General features: G+C 45.6%; 1 protein-coding gene across 2 annotated transcripts in view; it reads left to right on the top strand.

Annotated features, from left to right (window-relative positions):
* Positions 1 to 1,601: 1,601 nt before the first annotated feature.
* The window catches only part of cpne9 (copine family member 9), a 385,757-nt gene continuing 364,141 nt past the window's right edge, over positions 1,602 to 23,217 (top strand). For both annotated transcript variants that reach the window (XM_033037106.1, XM_033037105.1), the window contains exons 1-2: positions 1,602 to 1,612; positions 1,652 to 1,806. In XM_033037106.1, coding sequence (XP_032892997.1) covers positions 1,730 to 1,806 — 77 coding nt within the window. In that variant the 5' untranslated portion in view covers positions 1,602 to 1,612; positions 1,652 to 1,729. The remainder of the gene's footprint in view (positions 1,613 to 1,651; positions 1,807 to 23,217) is intronic.

Here is a 23,217-nt window from a genome sequence, read left to right as displayed (position 1 = left end):
CACACAGAACTGGAGATTCACTCACCTACACAATGAGCCAATACACTGTGCTATCTATAATCTGAAGAAGGGTTTCGACCCGAAACGTTGCCTATTTCCTTTGCTCCATAAACTTCACCCGCTGAGTTTCTCCAGTATTTTTGTCTACCTGCTATCTATAGCCTCTCCTTTCAAGAACACACACTCAGAATGTGCAGGGCACAAAACAAAAACAAAACTCACCAGAATTGGCAGGAGAATTGTTCAACAGGTCCGTCAGCATCCATGGAAAGAGAAACGGATAATGGTTCAGGACGAAGACCCTTCGTCAGAACTTAAATTAAATATAATTCCCAGGGTTTGCTCTCGGATTGCTGGGTTCCCACCTGTGAGAGGGAGATAGTCTGATCATTTTCTGGTGGCCATATCTAAAATTGTATGTACACTGTTGGGGTGGCACAGTTAGTAGAACAGCTGCCTCGGGTATAAAGTGACCTGGGTTCAATCCTTACCTCTGGTACTATGGCCTGGAGTTTGCACATTTTCCTTGTGACCCTCTGGAGCTTAGAAGGATGAAGGGGTACCTCATTGAAGCTTACCGAATAATGAAAGACCTGGATAGATGGATGCGGAGACGATGTTTCCACTAGTGGGAGAGTCTAGGACCAGAGGGCATAGCCTTCAAATAAAAGGATGCAACTTTAGAAAGGAGATGAGGAGGATTTTTTTTTAGTCAGAGGGTGATGAATCTGTGGATTCATTACCACAGACGTCTGCGGAGGCCAAGACTGGGTATTTTTAAGGTGGAGATAGACAGATTCTTGATTAGTAAGGGTGTCAAATGTTATGGGGAGAAGGCAGGAGAATTGGGTTTTTGAGGGAAAGATAGATCAACCATGATTGAATGGCGGAGTAGACTAAATGGGCCGAATCACCTACTTCTGCTCCTATGACATGAATTTATGAATCTATGACCTAGTCGGTTTCTTCTGGACACTCTGGCTTTCTCCCAAAGGCATTCAAGTGGTAAGTTAAAGGTAGACACAAATTGCTGGAGTAACTCAGCGGGACGGGCAGCATTTCTGGAGAGAAGGAATGGGTGACATTTCGGGTCGAGGCTTCAGTCTGGAGAAGGGTCTCGACCCGAAGTGTCACCCATTCTTTCTCTACAGAGATGCTGCCTGTCCCACTGTGTTACTCCAGCATGTTGTGTTAATGGGAATATGGGCAGAATAAAACAGGAATACTTTGGCATTTGTGTAAATGGGTGCTTGATAGTCAAAATGGCTGAGACTCCAAATCTAAAACCAAATAGTTAACTGAGTATTTAACGGGGAATGCACTAATAGATTTAAGAATTCATGGAACATAGCACATTAAGAAAATGTTTGTGATGAAAAGTCACGGACTTGAAACGTCCACTGTTCCTCTCTCCACGGATGCTGCTTGACTTGCTGAGGTTAATTTGTGTTTATTGTATTATCTCCTGTGGTGTTATATAAACTGCAGTGAAGGAATCCTCTCCAAATCGTCGCACAAACTTGTTTTCCCCTGTTGGTTAGGAAGGGTAGCTGGAGTAATGCATGACATATTATGATGGATGTGAGGGAAGGCTGGAGAGAGAGAGAGCAGGGTGGTCACGCATGTGATGTCACATAGATGTGTGTGAGAGAGAGAGAGAGAGAGAGAGAAAGAGAGAAAGAAACACACACAGAGTTGGCGAGGTAGTCAGACAGAAAGCACCGGGAGAATGGCAACGATTGGAGACTTCGATCCGCTGCAAGCTACAGTTCCTGCCACCAAGATCGAGATCACCGTGTCTTGCAGGTAAGGGCAGGCGGCTGGACGGGGCAGGGGGGAGAGGGGTGCAGGGGGGAGAGGGGTGCAGGGGGGAGAGGAGGGGAGGGGGTGCAGGGGGCGAGAGCTGCGGGGATGGGGAGTGGGACAAGGAGAGGGAGCCGCGGCTCCGGCTAGCTGGGCAGCCCACACCGGGCACTAAAGTTACCAAGGCGCTCTGCTTACTCGCAACGGCGTTAAATTTAATAAATAAATCCAAATACATTACAAGCGAGGCAAGGAGCGCTAACTAAAAAGAGTCGCAGTTTAAAACCGGAGGCGAAACCGTGGCGTTCTGTGCAAGTTTGGGACTAATACTGGGGCTAATGTTACAAACCTCTCTCGGTGTTGGATGGATTAAGCATTTTGCAAATTGCACAGTTGAAGGGGAAGGGGGAGAAGGGTACCCGGGGTGTGGGGGCAATGAAGATCCCTGCCTGCATTGCCCCTCCCGCGGCTGCAAACACGCCAGAGGCTTCACTGGCGTTGCATTTAAAACAGATCAAAATGACCCCCTTTCCCTCAACCCCCTTTCCCCGCTCCCTCCGCCTGTTCCGAAGTTACAAGTGAAGTTTTTTCTTGCAAAAAAAAGAAGCCAATTGCAACAAGCGGAAGGTCGTGCGACAAGTTTAGCGGGGCAACGTTGGCAGTGCCAGACACTTCAGGAGGGGGAGCAGAAACCAGCGCCGCCTGCAATGTGTGCAGGGTGCCGGCAGGAGGCGGTCACCGCCAACCCCCGCCCCGCCACCCCAGTGCCCACTAATGCCCAGCCCCGGTGCAGGGGGTGTAAACACTGGCACATGGGCTGGGTCTGCATCAGTAGCAAGAGACTGGTGGATTAACACCAGACCTTTCTCCATTAGGAAGCAGTGTAGGGTCCTCGCAGAGATGGTAAACGCCAACATAATGATGGTAAACGCCACACATTACCTGCATAGTGTTCAGAGTTTAAAGATACAGCATAATATACTATAGGTGTGTCAAGGGAACAATGAGAGGTGTGTTACAACGCTTGCACTGACATTGATATAAAAGGAATGTGTAGGAAGGAACTGCAGAAGCTGGTTGAAGAAGAGTCTCGATCGGAAACATCAACAATTGCTTTTCTCCAGAGATGCTGTATGACCTGAGTTACTCCAGCTTTTTATGTCTCTTATTGATATAGAGGGTATCGTCTCACAGAGTATCCCACAGTGTGAGGTTCTTAAACCATTGGCACACACACACACACACATTCAGTCTAAGTACCCTGACACCCTGGAAAAAAGAATGGGTTTATTTGATAGCTTGCAGGATACAGCATAGAAATGTGCCTTCCAGCCCATCAAGTCCATACCGACCATCAATCACCCTTCACACTGGTTCTATGTTATTCCACTTTCTCATCCACTCCCTACACACTAGGAGCTAATTACAGAGGCCAATTAACCTACGATGTGGGAGGAAACTGGAAGAAACCCACACAGGAAGAACATGCAAACTCCACACAGAGAGCACTTGAAGTCAGGATTGAACCTCAGTGTCCTGTGCGGTGAGGCAGCTGCATCACTGCGCCACCCCTTATATGAGGTGACTACTGGCAAATAGATTGCCCCCAGCAGAAGGCAGTGAATTTCATGAGGCGGGTGCTTGAAACGGGCACAGGGGGAGATGATATCCTTGGGCAGAGACCCATTTGTCAATTGTCATGCCACTTGTCAAAGGATGTGAGTTACAACAGCAGACCATGAACTGAGAACACATCACCCTTATTGGCTGGTATATCGCTATACATGGACTGGACATCCTTAATTACCAGAAGGGCTGGTGATTTGGCCCTTGCAAAAGATTGTAAATGCCAGCATATGGAGAAGGTGTACCTCACCACATCCAGGTGGTTAGTGGATCCCACCAAAGGCGATATATCTCCTGTAACCATGAGAGGGCTCCAAACACCATGGAATAAAGTTCATCTCCCAGACAGCATTAAATGCCATTAAATAGGCTGGATGGTCATCTGGTGACCTGCACCTTCACAGATGAGGCAAACAAGTTTCATTTCCCTGGTGCTGCACCTGCCCTTCCCCTTTCCATATTCCACTCTCTTCCACTGCTCCCCATGGGGAGCCAGATATAGTACTGTCAGTGGAGCAGAGCAGGTTGAGAGGTACGTAATCCTGATGGGCTGAGACAGGAGAAACCGCTCGTATTAAGCGAGGGCCAAGAATCAAAGTACAGAGATTTAAAGTAGTGAGGGTGTTAGGAGGAAATCAGTTTAACACAGTGCATGAAATTATGGTGGATTTGGATTCATTTGTGACATTCAAAGGGAAATTGCATAATTATTTGAAGTTAGGCATATGCATCTGAGGAGCAGCATGGTGGCGCAGCAGTAGAGTTGCTGCCTACAGCTCCAAAAGCTCACATCCCATCCTGACTCTGGGTGCTGTCTGTATGGAGTTTGTACGTTCTCCCTGTGACAGCGTGGGTTTCATCCGGGTGCTCCGGTTTCCTCCCTCATTCCAAATACGTGCATGTTTGTCGGTTAATTGACCTCTGTAAATTGTCCCTAGTGTGTAAAACAGAACAAATGTATGGGTTATCATTGGTTGGCATGGACTCGGTGGGCCGAAGGGCCTGTTTCCAAGCTGTGTCTCTATAAACTAAATAAACTATATGGAAAGGCAGGGAATGGGGGATATGGGTTATGTGCGGACAGATAAGTGGTGGGCTTGGCATCACGTTTAGCACAGACATTGTGAGCCGAATGGCCTGTTCTTGTCCTGTACTGTTCAATACTCTATGTTCTGCAAGAGTTTCACTGGGCTGTATAGAAAAGGTACTGTACTGACAGGATCCACCTGGATGTGTTGGCATGGATTTAATGAGCTGAGCGGTCGTTAGCGTGGAACAACAGTTTTAGGGATAGCAAGGAGCTGTGCTTAGATTTGATATTATTAGGATTTGTCAAACTCGGGTGTAAATGACCATGTCTCAGCACTGCAGGGGAAACCAGTCAGTAGGACAATTGGTTCCTAATTGGTGTCGCTGTGTTGATGCTCATTACGTTCAGCTGCGATCGTGTTTGCCAATTTGGCTCCATCCACCAGCCAGAATCCAATCACAAAAATAGCTTTGCCTTTAAAACAAATAAAATCACGTGATGCTCCTGGAAATTGATCATATAAGTCACTTTTGCGATCTAGAAAGTTAAATTTTAGCAGAAGAATAAAGAATGAGAGTACTTGGCTTTAACCCACGTCTTATATTAAAACATTGAGTCTTTTTATGATTTCTTCCTAGATTCAGGTTTAAAATTACCTAGGTTTCAGCAGAAACTTATTCTGATTTTAGGTCTTCCCAAAGCAGTTAATTGACTATGGTGTCAATAGTTTAGTTTAGTTTAGAGATACAGCGTGGAAACAGGCCCTTCGGCCCACCGAGTCCATGACAAACAATCGATCATGCATTCACATTGGTTCTACGTTATCCCATTTTCTCATCCACTCCCTACACACTTGGGGCAATTTTACAGAGGCCAATTAATCTACAAACCCCCACGTCTTTGGAATGTGGGAGGAAACAGGAGCAGCCACAGTCAACGGGAGAACATTTGAGGAAAGCATTTAGTGGCTGCTTCTTGCCAAGCAGGGTCCAGCATCTGGTGCCAGATGCTTATTTTTCCATTCAGAGAGTCCTTGGCAAAGGAGGAACAGGTACATTTGAATGCAAGTATATGGGAGATAAATTGCTGTAAACGCACCCCGTCTATCAGTACTTGACTCTAACAAAGATACAAGAGAATTTGAAGCAGGAACTGATGTGGCACAGTGGCACAACGGTCGAGTTGCTGCCTTGCAGCGCCAGAGACCCGGGTTCAATCCTGACGATGGGTGCTGTCTGTACGGAGTTTGTACGTTTTCCCCGTGACTGTGTGGTATTCTTCCCCATGCTCTGGTTTCCTCCCACATTCCAAAGATGTGCAGGTTTGTTGGTTAATTAGCTTCTAGGATAGAGTTAGTGTAAGGGTGATCGCTGGTTGGCACAGGCTAGGTGGGCCAAAGGGCTGTTTCCATGCTCCATCTCTAAACTAAACTAAACTAAACTAAACTCAGCAAAGAAAACCCTATGCTCGAGGCTTTAGAGAAGAGCAGCAACTAATTGTTTTTATTTTTTATATGCATGACTGATACAGGAGGATATATATTGATAATATATCCAAATTAACAGTACACGCAACTTTCATCCAGAATTGCTATGATTGCATGAATGGAAATCTGAAATTATAGTGTGTTGTGAATAAATTTGCAGTAATGAAATAGTGGCAGCACCTGCCTGATTTTCTAATCTACATTACAGTAGCCATTCTTCCTGTCCAAGGCATACTGTCAGTTGGGGCACCCTTGCATTGAAAAGCGGTCATTTGTGTAAAATTACGAAGACTGCAGATGCTGAAATTCTGAAACAAATGGACAAAAAGTACCAGAAATTGTCAGACGATCAGATGGTATCTGTGGTCATGGAAACAGCTGCAGAATATTTCCTGCATTTCTCAAAATTATAAATGCTGATGTTTTCACAGTATAGCTTCTGACAATCCAGTTATGGCCTGTGAATTGCTGTTAAGAATGGAATACATGTTGAGTTATAGTCATAGAGCACAGAAACAGGCTGTTCAGCCCAACTTGCCCATACTGATCATCTATACTAGTCCCACCTGCCCATGTTTAGCCCATATCCCTCTAAACCGTTCATATCCATGTACCTGTCTAAATGTCTCTTAAATGTTGTTTCAACTTAGTTTAGTATAGTTTAGAGATACAGCACGGAAACAGGCCACCAGGTCCGTGCCGACCAATGGTCCCCGTACACTAGCACTATCCTACTCACTAGGGACAATTTACAATTTTACCAAAGCCAATTAGCTTACAAACCTGTACGTCTTCAGAGTGTGGGAGGAAAGCGGAGCACCCAGAAAAACCTACGCAAAGAACCTATGGGAAAGAACGTCCAAACTCCGTACAGACAGCACCCGTAGTCAGGATCGGACCTGGGTCTATGGTGCTGTAAGGCAGCAGCTCTACCGCTGCACCACCGTGCCACCCTCAAGTGCCTGCTTTGTGACATAAGATGTACTTGTGGCATAAGGATTGAACAAATATAACAGGAATGACTTGATAAATGAACACAAAAGTACAAATTGCATAACCCTTATTGCTGCATATTCGTGGAGCGGATTATTGTCTGAATCACTGCAGAATTTATGTAAAATGAAGATGTTGCCATCAGGAATCGTTTGGCAAGAGCTAGCTTTCTTGTGCTGGTTGTTGTAAGTACCCAGTGGTTAGCTGACAGTACGTCTAAGGCTCTGTCAGCTATCATACTGAGAGGACTGTGCATTGTACGACTCTCAATGAGACTCATTTCACAGCAATCTTGGGTAAGTGAGAGGCTGGTGTTCTCATACTGTAGGTGGAACTCATCCACAACCTAATGCATCATAGACGTGGGTAGTAATGTTATTTTTTGCTGGAGTATTTGCTTGTTTGTGTTTGACATGAGTCCTGAACGACACTTTGCTGATTTCTCTTCTCGGAAGTGTCACTCGTTACCATGGGGAAATTAAATGAATGGAGCTCAGGTCTTTGAATCCTGGCATCATCCTCGTAAATCTTCTCTGTGCTTTGTTGGCTTCTGACGTGGTGAAATTCTTGCAGGCATGAAGCAGGTGCCGGCTTGAGGAGAAATTCCTGGACACTTGTGGTTCAAAGTTACTTATGACACAGAAGGAAGCCATTCAACCCTCTATTTCTCTGCAGGCTCTCAGGACAGTCTCATCAATCCCCTTCTGCGCTTATTTTGTTGTATCTATTCTCCCTCTCATGAGCCCGAGACTTCACCTTGACTCTTCTGCCATCCACCTACATTAGGTGGCATCATAGGTGGATAAGGTGGTCAAAAAGGCTTTCAGCACATTGTCGACATCAGCTAGAGAATTGAGTGTAGAAGTTGAGAGGTCACGTTGCAGTTACATAAGACGTCGGTGAGGCCACATTTAGAGTATTGTGATCAGTTTTGGGCACCATGTTTAGGAAAGATGTTGTCAAGCTGGAAAGGGTTGCAGAGAAGATTTACAAGGATGTTTCCTTGGCCTGAGCTATAGGGAGAGGTTTAGCAGGTAGGACTTTATTCCTTAGAGCGCAGGATGATGAGGGGTGATCTTATAGAGGTGTACAAAATCATGAGAGGAATAGAATCTCTTGCGCAGAGTATGGGAGATGAGAACCAGAGAACATAGATTTAAGGTGAGGGGGGAAAGATTTAATAGCGACCTGAGGGGTAACATTTTTACACAAAGGATAGTGGGCATATGAAACAAGTACACCCACTTCCCTTTGTGTAATTAAATCTTTCCCCCCTCAGCTTAAATCTATTCCTCTCATGATTTTGTCCACCTCTGTAAGATCACCCCTCATCCTCCCGCGCTTCAAGGAATAGAGTCCTATCCTGCTCAACCTTTCCCTGGAGCTCAGGTCTTTGAATCCTGGCATCATCCTCGTAAATCTTCTCTGCACCTGTTCCAGCTTGTCGTCATCTTCCCTATAACATGGTGCCCAGAATTATACACAATACTCGAAATGTGACCAATGTTCACCAGTGTCCTGTAGAACTGCAACATAGAACACCCAACTTCTATACTCAGTACTCAATAGTATAGAAGTTGACTGATGGCCATTGTGCCGAAAGCCTTCTTGACAACCCAATTGCTTCTTCATGGAACACCTCCCACCTACAAGGTGCTTGAAAGAGTCAAACTCTAAATGAGTCTGTAAATGAGCGGGTCCCAGAAAACTCAACAGAAGCAAGGTTACAGTTGCAGCAATAGTCTAACTCACTGCTGGGAAATCCTATGTTGAATATAATGGACAATATCTGAAACATTCTGGTAAGACTTTACCTTTGAGAGGGAAAGATAGATCAGCCGTGAGTAAACTTGATGTATATGAAGGAATTGCAGATGCTGGTTTAAACCAAAGATAGACACAAAATACTGGAGCAACTCAACGGGACAGGCAGGATCTCCGGAGAAAAGGAAAAGGTGACATTTCGGCTTCTTCAGCTGAAGAAGGGTCTTGACCTGAAACGCCACCCATTCCTTCTCTCCAGAGATGCTGCCTATGCTTTTGAGTAACTCCAGCATTTTGTGTCTATCTTCAGAGTAGACTTGATGGGCTAATTGGCTTAATTCTGCTCTGAAACATGAAATTATGAATTTATGAATTTATGAAGACTCTATGAGTTCACTTGAAACAACCTGACTGCAGTGTGTTTGTGAGATTTTGATCGTAACAGAGATGGTGTAGCATGGAAAGTGAGGGAAACAATGAGAGGCCAGGCTTTGGGTCAGTGTGGTAGGTTTTATTTCCAATTAGTGCCACCTTATCAGAATTAAACTGCAGCCTGATGTGCAGCATGCGGTGACTGAACCTCAGTGAATTAGCAAAGTAAACTCATCTTGCAGCTGAGCTGGCAAGGTTTCATGTTCTCCCATTTCCACAACCAAGAACATGCCATTTCTTAAAGTCTATTCTCATCATAGAGTGATAGTGATACAGTTGAAACAGGCCCTTCGGCCCAACTTGCCCATACCACCCAACATGTCCCAGCAACTTTACCATTAAAAGCTAAAATGCGGAACGCAGAATAGAAATAGTCCACATCTCCCCAAACTAACTCACGCCATTGAACATCACTTTGAAGGATCCATTGACATCAGGGCTTTATCTCTAGAGGAGAAGAACACACATGTGTGAATGCTGTTCGTGGACTTTAGTTCAGCATTCTATACAATCATCCCTCAGCACTTGGTAAGCAAATTGGGTTCCTTGGGCCTCAGCACCTCCTTGTGTAACTGGCTACTGGACTTCCTCACTGACAGATCACAGTCAGTGCAGGTTGGAAACAACACCTCTAAGCTCAGTCCGCAATAACCTACCTGAACTCCCGGTGGCTCAGCACTTCAACTCCCCCTCCCATTCCCAATCCGACCTCTCTGTCCTGGGTCTCCTCCATTGCCAGAGTGAGCAACATCGGAAATTGGAGGAACAGCACCTCATATTCTGCCTGGGTTGCTTGCGTCCGGTGGCATGAACGTTGAATTCTCCCAGTTTTGCTAGCCCTTGCTGTCTCCTCCCCTTCCTTAACCCTCGAGCTGTCTCCTCCCATTCCCCCGCCCTCGGGCTCCTCCTCCTCCCTTTTTCCTTCCTTCTCCCCCCCACCCCCCATCAGTCTGAAGAAGGGTTTTGGCCCGAAACGTCGCCTATTTCCTTCGCTCCATAGATGCTGCTGCACCCGCTGAGTTTCTCCAGCATTTTTGTGTATCTTCGATCTTCCAGCATCTGCAGTTCCTTCTTGAACACCTCTAACATCATCTCTCTGAGCACCGGTTCCCCTCAGGGCTGTGTCCTGAGTCCACTGCTGTTTACCCTGATGACCCACGACCGTTGTGCCAGGTTTAGTACAAACCACATCATGAAGTACGCAGATGACACAACAGTGGTGGGCCTTATCCGGGACGACAATGATCTGGCTTACAGGGAGGAGGTGAAACAACTGGTGGACTCGTGCAATACGAACAATCTAATCCTGAATGTTGACAAAACAAAGAAGGTCATCATTGACTTCAGAAGAGACCGGCACAGTCACACACCACTACACATTAATGACATCAATGCGCAGTTGGTCAGTAGCACTAAGTTCCTGGGGGTGCAGATCACAAACAGTCTGACCTGGTCACAAAACATCGCATCACTAGTTAAGAGAGCGCAGCAGCGTTTGCATTTTCTGTGCCGGATGAGAAGAGCTCACCTCCCCCATCCCGTCCTCACCACTTTCTACAGGGGCACCATAGAGAGCATCTCTGTCTGGTTTGGGGACTGCAAAGCCTCCGACTGGAAATCCGTGCAGAGCGTGGTGAGGACGGCTGAAAAAAATCATCGGGTCTTCTCTTCCTTCCATCTGGGGCATTGTGTGCAAACGTTGCTTGTCCAGGGCCAACAGCATTATAAATGACCCCACACATCTCCATCATGGACTGTTCACTCAGCTGCCCTCGGGCAAAAGGTATCGCAGTATAAGGAGCAGAACGGCCAGGCTTTGCAACAGCTTCTTCCCCCGAGCCAACAGACTCTTGAATTCCATATAATGTGCCGCCACTATTATCTATTTTATCTTCTTTATCTTTTTATCTATTTTATCTTTTTATCCATTTTATCCTTTTGTTGTTTTATATTGCACGGTGAGCCAGATGCAACAAAATTTCATTCAGACTTGCATTTGTTGGTGTATTTTTGAATGACAATAAAGTCTTTGATTGATTGATTGAACTAAACGAAAAAAAATAGGCACAGAGTGCTGGAGTAACTCAGCGGGCCAGGCAGCATCTCTGGAGAAAAGGAATAGGTGATGTTTCGGGTCCGAGGTCAGGATCGAATTCGATCCTGCTGAAGAAGGGTCCCGACCCGGATCGTCACCCATCCTTTCTCCCCAGAGATGCTGCCTGGCCTGCTGAGTTACTCCAGCACTTTGTGTCTATCTTCCGTGTAATCAGGAGAACTGGATCAGATAATCAACTGTGCTGTGTGTGAATGCAACGCTGTTTAGTGTGAGGCTTTGTGAAGAGTCTGCCTGCCTGTGTGGAAGTAAGTCACAATAGGGAAGAATTCGGGCCAGCACCGCCACTCAATGTGATCATGGCTGATCATCCACAATCAGTACCCCGTTCCTACCTTCTCCCCACATCCCCTGAATCCGCTATCATTAAGAGCCCTATCTAGCTCTCTCTTGAAAGTATCCAGAGAACCGGCCTCCACCGCCCTCTGAGGCAGAGAATTTCACACCCACAACTCTCTGTGAGAAAAAGTGTTTCCTCATCTCCGTTCTAAATGGCTAACCCCTTATTCCTAAACTGTGGCCCCTGGTTCTGGACTCCCCCAACATCGGGAACATGTTTCCTGCCTCTAGCGTGTCCATACCCTTAATAATCTTATATGTTTCAATAAGATTCCCTATCATCCTTCTAAACTCCAGAGTATAAAGCCCAGCCGCTCCATTCTCTCAGCATATGACAGTCCCGCCATCCCGGGAATTAACCTTGTAACCCTACGCTGCACTCCCTCAATAGCAAGAATGTCCTTCCTCAAATTAGCGGACCAAAACTGCACACAATACTCCAGGTGTGGTCTCATTAGGGCCCTATACAACTGCAGAAGTACCTCTTTGCTCCTATACTCAACTCCTCTTGTTATGAAGGCCAACATGCCATTCACTTTCTTCACTACCTGCTGTACCTGCATGCTTACTTTCATTGACTGATGAACAAGGACCCCCCAGATGCCATTGTACTTCCTCTTTTCCCAACTTGACACTATTTAGATAATAATCTGCCTTCCTGTTTTTGCTAACAAAGTGGATAACCTCATATTTATCCACGTTAAACTGCATCTGCCATGCATCTGCCCACTCACCCAACCTATCTAAGTCACCCTGCATTCTAATAGCATCCTCCTCACAGTTCACACTGCCACCCAGCTTCAGTATTCAGTATTCAGTATTTATTTAATATCATTTTCACTGAGTACTTGTATACACAGAGGAAACGAAAAAACGTTACTCAATCAGTTTCCATTCAGTGTAGTTAGTAAAAAAAGGATAAATACATAGCTTTAAAAACAAATTAAAATTACCATGTCTAAAAACAGAAAGTAGGCCTAAAATTTACAATAGAATAAAAACAGACATTCCGACCAACAGTGGCTTTACTTTGACAGGTGCCTAGCTGTCAAAGTATGGACGAGGTTGAATGTGTTGGTGAACGATATTTGGGGAGGGGACACAGTCCGTTAACCAGTCTTATTGCCTGTGGGAAGAAGCTGTGGAGCATCCTGCTGGTTTTGCAGCTGATGCTCCTGTACCTCTTCCCAGATGGCAGAATGGAGAAGATGTGGTGTGATGGGTGGTAGGGGTCCTTGATGATGGAGATGGCTCTACTGATGCTCCGCTTCTTGTAGACCTCCAACAGGAAAGGGAGTGGGGCACCAAGTTGTGTCATCTGCAAATTTTCTAATGTTACTTTGAATCCCTTCATCTGAATCATTGATGTATATTGTAAATAGCTGCGGTCCCAGCACCGAGCCTTGTGGTACCCCACTAGACACTGCCTGTCATTCTGAAAGGGACCCGTTAATCCCTACTCTTTGTTTCCTGTCTGCCAACCAATTTTCTATCCATGTCAGCACTCTACCCCCAATACCATGTGCCCTAATTTTGCCGACTAATCTCCTATGTGGGACCTTATCAAATGCTTTCTGAAAGTCCAGGTACACTACATCCACTGGCTTTGCCTTGTCCTAGTTACATCCTCAAAAAATTCCAGAAGATTTGTCAAGCATGATTTCCCCTTCGTAAATCCATGCTGACTCAGACCGATCCTGTTACTGCTATCCAAATGTGCCGCTATTTCATCTTTTATGATTGACTCCAGCAACTTCCCCACCACCGATGTCAGGCTAATCGTTACCTGAACTCCCGGTTGCCAAACACTTTAATTCCCCTTCCCATTCCCACATTGACCTTACTGTCCTGGGTCTCCTCCATTGTCAGAGTGAGGCCAAACGTAAATTGGAGGAACAGCACCTCATATTTTGCTTGGGCAGCTTACAACCCAATGATATGAATATCGATTTCTCTAATTTTGAGTATGCTTTGCATCCCCTCTCTTTCCATCCCTCCCCCACCCAAGTTGTACCAGCTTCAAAGTCGTCTTGTTGAGTCTCATTGTCTGTAACTCGTTTTCACCTAGCACACAGTGAACAATGGCCTGTCTCATTTACCATCGTTACGTTTTTGCATATCTTTCATTCATTTGTTCCATATCTCTCAATATCACCGCCTATATCTCTCGTTTCCCTTTCCCCTGACTCTCAGTCTGAAGGAGGGCCTCGACCTGAAATATCACCTATTCCTTTTCCCCTAGAGATGCTGTCTGACCCGCTGAGTTATTCCAGCTTTTTGTGTCTGCTCTTGTTGTTACTTTGAACGACTGCTCGCCATTCAGCAGCTTAGAAGGGGTACTGAGACATGGTGTGCAGAAATAGCAGGCAATGAAGCCATGAAATTTAAAAGCCCTGTTCTTGAATGGGAATACTAAATGCCAGCGGCGTCCACTCTCAATTCAGATACACTTGCTCACGCATTGGGAGACTGAGTGAGTGGTTCAATGTAGATGGTAGATGATAGAACAAATAACTGCCCACTGTGTTGACTTTCCAGACAAGTTGTTTGACTGGGGATTAGGGCAGTGGAGGTAAGTGTTCACACTATATCTTCAGCTGCCTGCAGTAGGTAAACCAATTGTTATTACTAGCTCATTGGTCATAGGAAATACAACTGTATCTCACAATAAAGCCCTCAGATGAGACCCTGGACAATGCATTAGATGCATTAGATGCATTAGAGCAATTACAATCTGCCCAGAATGACAAAAGCTTTTTGCTGTACCTCGGTACACGTGACAATAAACTAAACTCAAACTCAGAAATGAAATAAAAAGGAACCACAAATGTTTGTTTATACCAAAGATAGATGCAAAATGCTGGAGCAACTCAGCGGGTCAGACAGCATCTCTGCAGTAAATGGAAAGGAGAAGTTTCAGGTCGGGACCCGAAGTCCGAAGAAGGGTCCCGAATCAAAACGCCACCTGTGTCCTTCCTCCAGAGATGCTGCCTGACCCACGGAGCTACTTTTGTGTCTATAGAAACATAGAAAATAGGTGCAGGAGGAGGCCATTCAACCCTTCGAGCCAGCACTGCCATTCATTGTGATCATGGCTGATCGTCCCCAATCAATAACCTGTGCCTGCCTTCTCCCCATATCCCTTGATTCCACCAGCCCCTAGAGCTCCGTCTAACTCTCTCTTAAATCTTTGGAGTAATGTTTCAGTTTGATTACCCTTTGGCAGAATTGAGAAATAGAGAAAAAAAAAGATTTTAAGATGCCAACATCATGGGAAGGAAGGAAGACTGGAGATGGTGTTTGAAAGAGCAGAAGATCAGAGGTCATAAGGCCATAAGTGATAGGAGTAAAATATGGCCATTCAACCCATCAAGTCTACTCCACCATTCAATCATGGCTGATCTATCTCTCCTTCCTAACCCCATTCTCCTGCCTTCTCCCCATCACCTCTGACACCTGTACTAATCAAAAATCTATCTATCGCTGCTTAAAAATATATACACTGACTTGGCCTCTGCAGCCTTCTGTGGCAAAGAATCCCACAGATTCACCACCCACTGACTAAAGACATCTCTCTTCATCACCTACCTAAAATAATGTCCTTTAATTCTGAGGCTGACCTCTACTCCTAGACTCCCCTACTAGTGGAAACATCCTCTCCACGTCCACTCTATCCAAGCCTTTCACTATTTTGTATGTTTCAATGAGGACCCCCCTCTTTTTCTAAACTCCAGTGAGTACAGGCCCAGTGCTGACAAATGTCATCATAGGTTAATCTACTCATTCCTGGGATCATTCTTGAAAACCTCCTCTGGACCATCTCCAGAGCCAGCACATCCTTCCTCAGATATGGTGCCCAAAATTGTTCACAATATTCCAAATGCGGCCTTACCAGTGCCTTATAGAGCCTCATTATTACATCCCTGTTTTTGTATCTTGTAATAAATGTTAGCATTGAGTTTGCAGAGGGATTAATTGGGTGGCAATGGCATGGGTGTGGGATGCTGAGGGCAGCGTAGAGGAAGTGAAGGAACCTGATTAATTGCCAGCAAGGAAACTGCTGAATATCCAAAAGATTTGGCTATTCTGTTCCTGTGAATCTTGTGCTTTTGCTGAATATTATTAAACAATACATTTTCCACAATTTTCAAAGCATGGATCCTGGGCCAAGCTTTTGTAGAGAGGGAAGGCGTTAAGATTGCGATAAAAGCAAAATTTATGCTTTTATTGAAGTGAGGACCCAGAGGAAATCTTTCCTCAAGGATGGTTGGTTTGGTAAATGGACAACTTCACACTGGCATAGCAACTGGTGCTCTCCTGATAGTGTCACTGGAAGCTGATTGGGGCAGGACAGATTTGCCGTTCCTATGTGCTTGTCCCAAGCTGTAGTGTGCTTCGTTCTGTCTTCTCTTGTCTGTTTTCCATTAAAGTTAGTGATTTGCTGACTGCTGGCAGACATGACTACAGGCGCTGTTTTTTTGCTCAAGGTCAGTTAACAATGAACTCTCTTGGTTTATGAATAATGACTGCACGAGGCCTTAACAAGATGGAGTTATTATCTAAAGTTGTTATTTTCACAGTAGACCTTTCTAAGCTGATTGTGCTCCCCAGAGGGATGATATTTAGTTTAGTTTAGAACAAGAAACTGGCCCTTTGCCCGCTGCGTCCACACCGACCAGCGATCACCCCATACACTAGAACTATCCGACACTCTAGGGACAATTTACCAATGCCAATTAACCTACAAACTTGGACGTCTTTGGAGTGTGGGAGGAAACTGGAACACCCGTCACAGGGAGAACGTACAAACTCCGCATAGACAGCACCTGTAGTCATGATCGAACCCGGGTCTCTGGCGCAGTCAGGCAGCAACTCCACCGCTGCGCAACTGTGCCGCCAAAGAATGCCTCCTCCGGGATTTGAACCCGGGACGTCCAGCATCATACCCCTAGATCAACGAGCTGATATGGAGGAAGAAAATTATTTGTATCCTCACCTTTTACTGAACATAGAACATTGCACAGCGCAAGAACTGGCCCTACGGCCCACACTGTCTGTGCCGAACATGATGCAAAGACCATCTCTTGCCAACCTGCGCATAACCAATATCCCCCCATTCCCTGAATATCCATGTGCCTTTCCTAAAGCCTCTTAAATGCCACTGTCGTAACTGCCTCAACCACCAACCCTGGCAATACATTCCAGGACTACCCTCTGGGTAGTCTCCCCGCATATCTCCCTTAAGTAACGCCGAAAGTTGTAAATATTTTCTTTCTGCATATCAACATTTGTTCTGCGGTACAATGAATGATTTAAAGCCCAAAATTCTGAAATGCCTTTGATGTAAGTATTGATGGGATGCAGTGTAACTACATATAATTTGGGTTGAAAGTTGGACTTTGTGAGGCTTTGTGAGAGATGATGTGTGAGTAATATGTCACACAGTGTCTCACAGTCCGGTCACGCCTGCCACTGCTTCTTAGAATTCACACAATGAAGAGTTTACAAAATGGATAAAGTGGTATTTTGCTTGCCTAAATATACCATGATTCATTGTCAGCACCAAGCCAAAAGCTCCTTCAGTCATATACAGCATCAAAACCAGAAAGCAAAACAATTTCATTATCACAAAATTAGGTTTTCAGCATGAGGCAGTAAATGCACTTTGACAAGTGGCGCAATGGTGAGTTGCTGCCTTACAGCGCCAGAGAGCCGGGTTCCATCCTGACTATGGGCACTGTCTGTTTGGACTTTGTACGTTCTCCCTGTGACTGCGTGGGTTTTCTCCAGGCGCCCCGGTTTCCTCCCAAACTCCTAAAACGTACAGGTTTGTAGGTTAATTGGCTTTGGTAAAATTGAAAATTGTCCCTAATGTATGTAGGATAGTGTTAGTGTGCGGGGATCGCTGGTCAGCGCGGACTCGGTGGGCTGAAGGGCCTGTTTCCGCGCAAACTCGTGTAACATTGAGAATCGAGCTGAAAGCTGTTAATTACAAGTTGAAAATGGAAAGGGTTCATGTCATTAAATAGTTCATAAGTTATAGGAGCAGAATTAGGCCATTTGTCCCATCTAGTCTAATATGCCATTCAATCATGGCTGACATATCTCTCTCTCTCAATTCACCTGCCTTCTCCCCATAAACCCTGACACCCGTACTGATCAAGAATCTATCAATCTGTGCCTTAAAAATACCCTGCGTGGGAAGGAACTGCAGATGCTGATTTAAATGGAAGATAGACACAAATTGCTGGAGTAACTCAACGAGACAGTCTCGACCCGAAATGTCACCCATTCCTTCTTTCTTTAAAAATACCCAAATGACTTGGCCTCCACAGTCGTCTGTGGCAATTAATTCCACAGATTCACCACTTTAGTAAAGGATGCTGGAGGAGTTGGTGGATTATTCCCAGTGGCTGGAGTTTTACAGGGTTACGGTATTTCCAGGCAGACAGATTAGTTTGGGAGGAAGGGATGGCAGGACTGAGTGAGCCGGTGTGGATGCAGCTGCTGTATTGGCAGAGACGGGGCTGGATGGCACTTGAGCAGCAGACTGACTGGGCGCAGGCAAGCGTGGGAGCAGCAGCAGCAGCAGCAGCCACTGAGACAGCTCGAGGCTAATCGCATTATTTCACGCTGCTGCTCGTGCTTGGGTTCCAAATCTCCAGGAGAAGGAGTCGGTTTTTCACCTTGTGTCCCCGGCATGTTCAAAAAAAGAACGGTCTGTATGACAGGAGTTTGCTTGTGAAAGGAATCATTGCTCCATGATCCATTTCACCCTGCATAACCTGCAAAAGAGCGAAAATAAATAGTGAAGATGAACTATGCGATTAAAAAAAAAAAAAAAAGATACAACATGGAAACAGGCCCTTCAGCCCACCGAGTCTGAGCCAACCTGCGATCACCCCGTACACACCAGGGGCAATTTCCAATTTTACTGAAGCCAATTAACCTACAAACTTGTCCGTCTTTGGAATGTGGGAGCACACCAGAGCCCCCAGGAGAAAACCCACGAGGTCACGGGGCGAATGTACAAACTCCGTACAGACAGCGCCTGTAGTCAGGATTGGTCCCGGGCCTCTGGCGCTGTAAGCCAACAACTCTACTGCTGTGCCACCATGCTGTCCCTTTTAGATGATGACAGAGGAAGTGGGTATTGGCAAGTAAGAGACAGAGAATGTGCATGCGTGCGTGCATGCGCCTGCATTTATGCTTTGGTCTGTAGCAGGGTCTAGTCTCCAATGCTCATAGAGTCATGGAAACAGGCCCTTCATAGAGTCATGGAAATTGGCCCATGCCTACCAAGATGACTGTCAACGCCAGTCCCATTTGACCCATATCCCTCTGAACCTTCCCTATCCATTTAGCTGTTCAAATGTACTTCAAATGCTGTTATTGTACCTGCCTCAACCACTTCCTCTGGCAGGACCATGGGAAAATGGCAGTGTGCATTCACCCAACCTTGCCTTGGTGTTTCTAGCCTTTGGGCCAAGACCTCGCTCTGCCAAGTCAATGTGTTTGCCGGTGTGTAATGACCATACCAGGGTGCAGGTATTCCCATACTGATCTACTCCACTGAGCCCAAACGGTCTCTTTACAGAGCAATCCAGACGGTCCCATTTCCCCAACCCTAGTCTAAAGTCCAAACTAGTGTATGGTTGATAGCTGGTCGGTGCGGATACGATGGGCCGAAGGGCTTGCTTCCACATTGTATCTCTAAATTAAGCTAAACTCTATTTGAAAATAATTCTCCTTTTCTCTACTCCTTCTATCAATGTGTTTTTTTTGTTAAGGCAAAGACATCTCTCCTATTTATTTAGATGCCTCATAATTTTGTACAGCTCAATAAAATCTCTTCAGTTCAAACTGCTCCAGTTTGTATTTTCAGTCCCTGCATCACATTCTGCACTCTTACTGGGCAACAGCATCTATTTGGTAATGTAATGAATAACAATAGTACCTCAGCTCCAACTAGACTGTGTTTTATACGGGCCCATGTGCTCTTCCCTCTTTGCTTCATCTAATAAATAAAAGCTTCCTGACTTGCTCCTGCCACCGACCTCTGAATCCCAGGGCGCCTGTGAGGCCTCCCGCGGGAGGTGACCTCCTGCTCGCTCACCGACACTGTTCATATCTCACTTCCCTCCCTCCCGTTACCTGCAGCCCCAGAGCTGTTTAAGTGACATTTAGACAAGTGTTTAATTGGACATGCATAGGGATTGGCAAGCCTAATGCAGGCAAATGGGATTAGCATAGATAACATCTCGTTTGGCATGGACAAGGTGAGCAAAAAGGATCCTTCAGTTCAGTTTAGTTTAGTTTAGAAATACAGCGTGAAAACAGGCTCTTAAGCCCCCCAAGTCCACACCGACCAATGATCCCTGTACACTAACATTATCTTATAAACGCTAGGGACAATTTTTCATTCATACCAAGCCAATTAACCTGTAAACCTGTATGTTTGTGGGGTGTGGGAGGAAACCAAAGATCTCAGTCACGGGAAGAACGTACAAACTCCGTGCAGACAGTACCCGTAGTCAGGATCGAACCCGGGTCTCTGGTGATGCAAGGCAGCAACTCTACAGCTGTGCCACCGTGTCGCCCTGTGCTATAAATTTCTGTGACTCCATGACTGTTTATTATTTGTTACTTGTTGTAGTTTGCAACACTTCCCCGTTTGCCACTGTTATGCCCATTGATGTCCATAAGGTGCCTTCTTCCTCAATGCCAACCCCAGAGCCAGTTTTTGTACCATCGTCAAATGTTTTTATCATGCCCTCTACCTTAAATGTTAAATTGTTAATGTACATCTTAAGTTACAAGGGTCCCAATATAAAGGAAGGACCACGATGCAGGCAATGATACAAGACATGTAGACACTGTTCTTTGTGTTTACTTGATGATTAAGCTACATCCTGCTGCTGCCTACTCTGCTTTGGAAGTCAGTTCAGATCTCTGTTATTGTTAATCTCTGCTGACAGTCCACATTCAACCTACAGACCAATTTAAACCACTTGCTAGAACTGACGTGAATGGGGCCGTCTATTACATGTTCCATCTAATGTAGCCTGACATAGGTGAAGCCCGTCTAAGCACCCAAATAGCTATGCAAAATAGTCCAATGGAATTTTTTTTTTTTTAACTTGCAAAAGGGAGCAGGTAGATTGTGGGATCTGTGTTAACAGATATAACAGTCTTTCTCTTACTAATGATGTCCCAAATCACTGCACATTTGGACATTTGTAGGGAAAGTTTGGTAGCAGAAAGAATATAAACCAGAAACAGAGTAGATTCCCGAGTTCCTCAAAATCTGCTCTGCCATTTAATAAGACCATGGCTGATCTATGTATTGTATTGTATTGTATTCAAATTTATTGTCATTGTCTCAATTAGGGACAAGGAAATGAATTTTCCTTACAGGCAGTATCATAAAAATAAATAAATAATAAATAATAAAACATATTAAAAATAAAATTGAATTAAAAAAAGAAAAGCACAAACACAGAAAGTCCACGACACAACATAACACAATGGCACCAAGGTGAGGAAGGCACCATAGTCCAGCCAGCCTCCCCTCCGATCTTCCCAGATGTTCATCCGTGGTCTGGACCTTCCGAGCACCCGCAGTCGCCACACCGGGCGGCCCGATGTTCAGGCCCGATGTTCAGGCCCTCACGCCGAGCTGGTGGAACGCCGACGCCGATCCCCGACGGTGAACATCCTCCTCCTCAGCGGCCCGGACTTCCTGATCAGCCGCCTCCTGCAGCCGGAGTCCGCAGCTCCCGAGTCCGCAGGCTGAGCCGGGCGGAGTCGCAGGACCCCGCGTTGTTGATCAGCGCCGCCCGCGTTGGGAGCTCCGCAAACCGCAGCTCCATGATGTCGGTGCCGCAGGTCCAGCACTCCGGGCTCCAGACGGCGATCCCCGGTAAGGCATCACCAGCCCCGCGATGTTACAGCGCTGTCCCGCCGCTGCTGGAGCTCTGGTCGATCCCGGCAGGAAAGGCCGCGCCAATCCAGTAGGTAGGCCGCTGGGGGGGGGGGGGGGTGAGGACGCGACTCGAATAATAGTCGCGTCCTCTCCAGGAAGCGACCGAAGGACGGTATCCCCCTTACCGTGCCCTCTTCCCCCACATAAAGACATTTTAAAAAAACATAAAAAACACACTTTAACATAACTAAAAAAACAAAAAAACAAAAAGATACCGGGCTGAAAGTGGAGGCTGCTGGCACCAGCGCCACCGGAAGTACAACACTCTGATTATAATCTCAATTCCTTATTATCAGATTATAATCTCAATTCCTTATTATCAGACAACCAGGGCAAACTTTTACTCCCTTGCTTATTGAGAATATATCTACTTTTGACTTAAAAATAGTCAGTGACCATGCTTTCACTTTCAAATACAATTGTTCCACTATGAAGTGATTTGGGCCACCTTTAGCAAGAGCAAGGTTCTGGATATTTTATCCGTGAATATAGATTACACAAACTACCTACCGTTTGAGAAAAAGAGCTTCCAGGACTCATGACACCGAGAGAAAAGGATTCTGCCCTACCGTTAATAAACACAAGAAGCTGGAGTAACTTAGCGGGCCAGGCAGCCTCTCTGGAGGGAAGGAATAGGTGAGGTTTTGGGTCGAGACCCTTCTTCAGACTCTCAGTCAGGAGAAAGGGAAAGGAGATACAGAAGGTGATATAGAAAGATATAGTACAGAAGGGGAACAGCGAGAGAGGATGTTGTAGAACTCTCGTTGGAGAGAGGAGGAGAACTTCTTCAAAGCAGGCATACCTTGAGAAGACTTCACAGTGGAGCAGACAAAATGTGTAAGAAGAATGTGTTAGATGCTAATTTACACCAAAGTTAGATAATGATAAATCTGGTCCTTGGGGGATAAGTACCAATTTGGGGGTGGGGTGGGGTGAGGGTGTGGAAGGAGGGAAGTACTGAATTTCAGGAGGGCAAATTACACCATTATTGCAGGAGCAAGGCAGAGTAAATTGAAAGCAGCTGTTATTGGACAAGTCAAATGTAGAAGTGCAGCTGATTGAGTTCAGGACTGGCATGTTCGTTCCAGTAAGGAGGAGAGACACGGATCGCAAGGTAAAGGAACTTCAGGCAACGAAAGGATGTAAATTTGATGAAAAATAAAAAGCATGCATATTAAGGTTTAGGAACATAAAATCAAATAGGGCCTTTGAGGAATATAAAGAAAACAGAATGCTGGAGTAACAGTGGGCCAGGCAGCATCTCTGTAGAAGGGTCTCGACCTGAAATGCCACCTATTCCTTTTCTCCAGAGATGCTGCCTTACCCGCTGAGTTACTGCAGCATTTTGTGTCTATCTCCAGAATAAAATATCTCTTTGAATGTCTGTGTTTCAAGGACAGCAGAGCATCAGTGCTGTCCAGGAATAGTGTCCAGGTGCAAGGTAATTCAGTCTGAATATATTCCCTTAAGGCTGCTTAGACTGCTGCAGAATGCTGAAACATAGCCCTTGTTTTTTTGTTGTAATGTTTAAAGTACCTAAACTCTGCAAAGCTCTTCTTTTGTGATAATAACATCCCCGCTGTGTTATTGATTGTGGCAAGAAATTGATCATTCTTATCAGTGGCATTGTTCACTGCTGTTTTGGG

The sequence above is a fragment of the Amblyraja radiata genome, chromosome 18, assembly GCF_010909765.2.
Source record: "Amblyraja radiata isolate CabotCenter1 chromosome 18, sAmbRad1.1.pri, whole genome shotgun sequence".
NCBI classification, from domain to species: domain Eukaryota; kingdom Metazoa; phylum Chordata; class Chondrichthyes; order Rajiformes; family Rajidae; genus Amblyraja; species Amblyraja radiata.
This window is presented reverse-complemented; position numbering and strand designations above follow the sequence as displayed.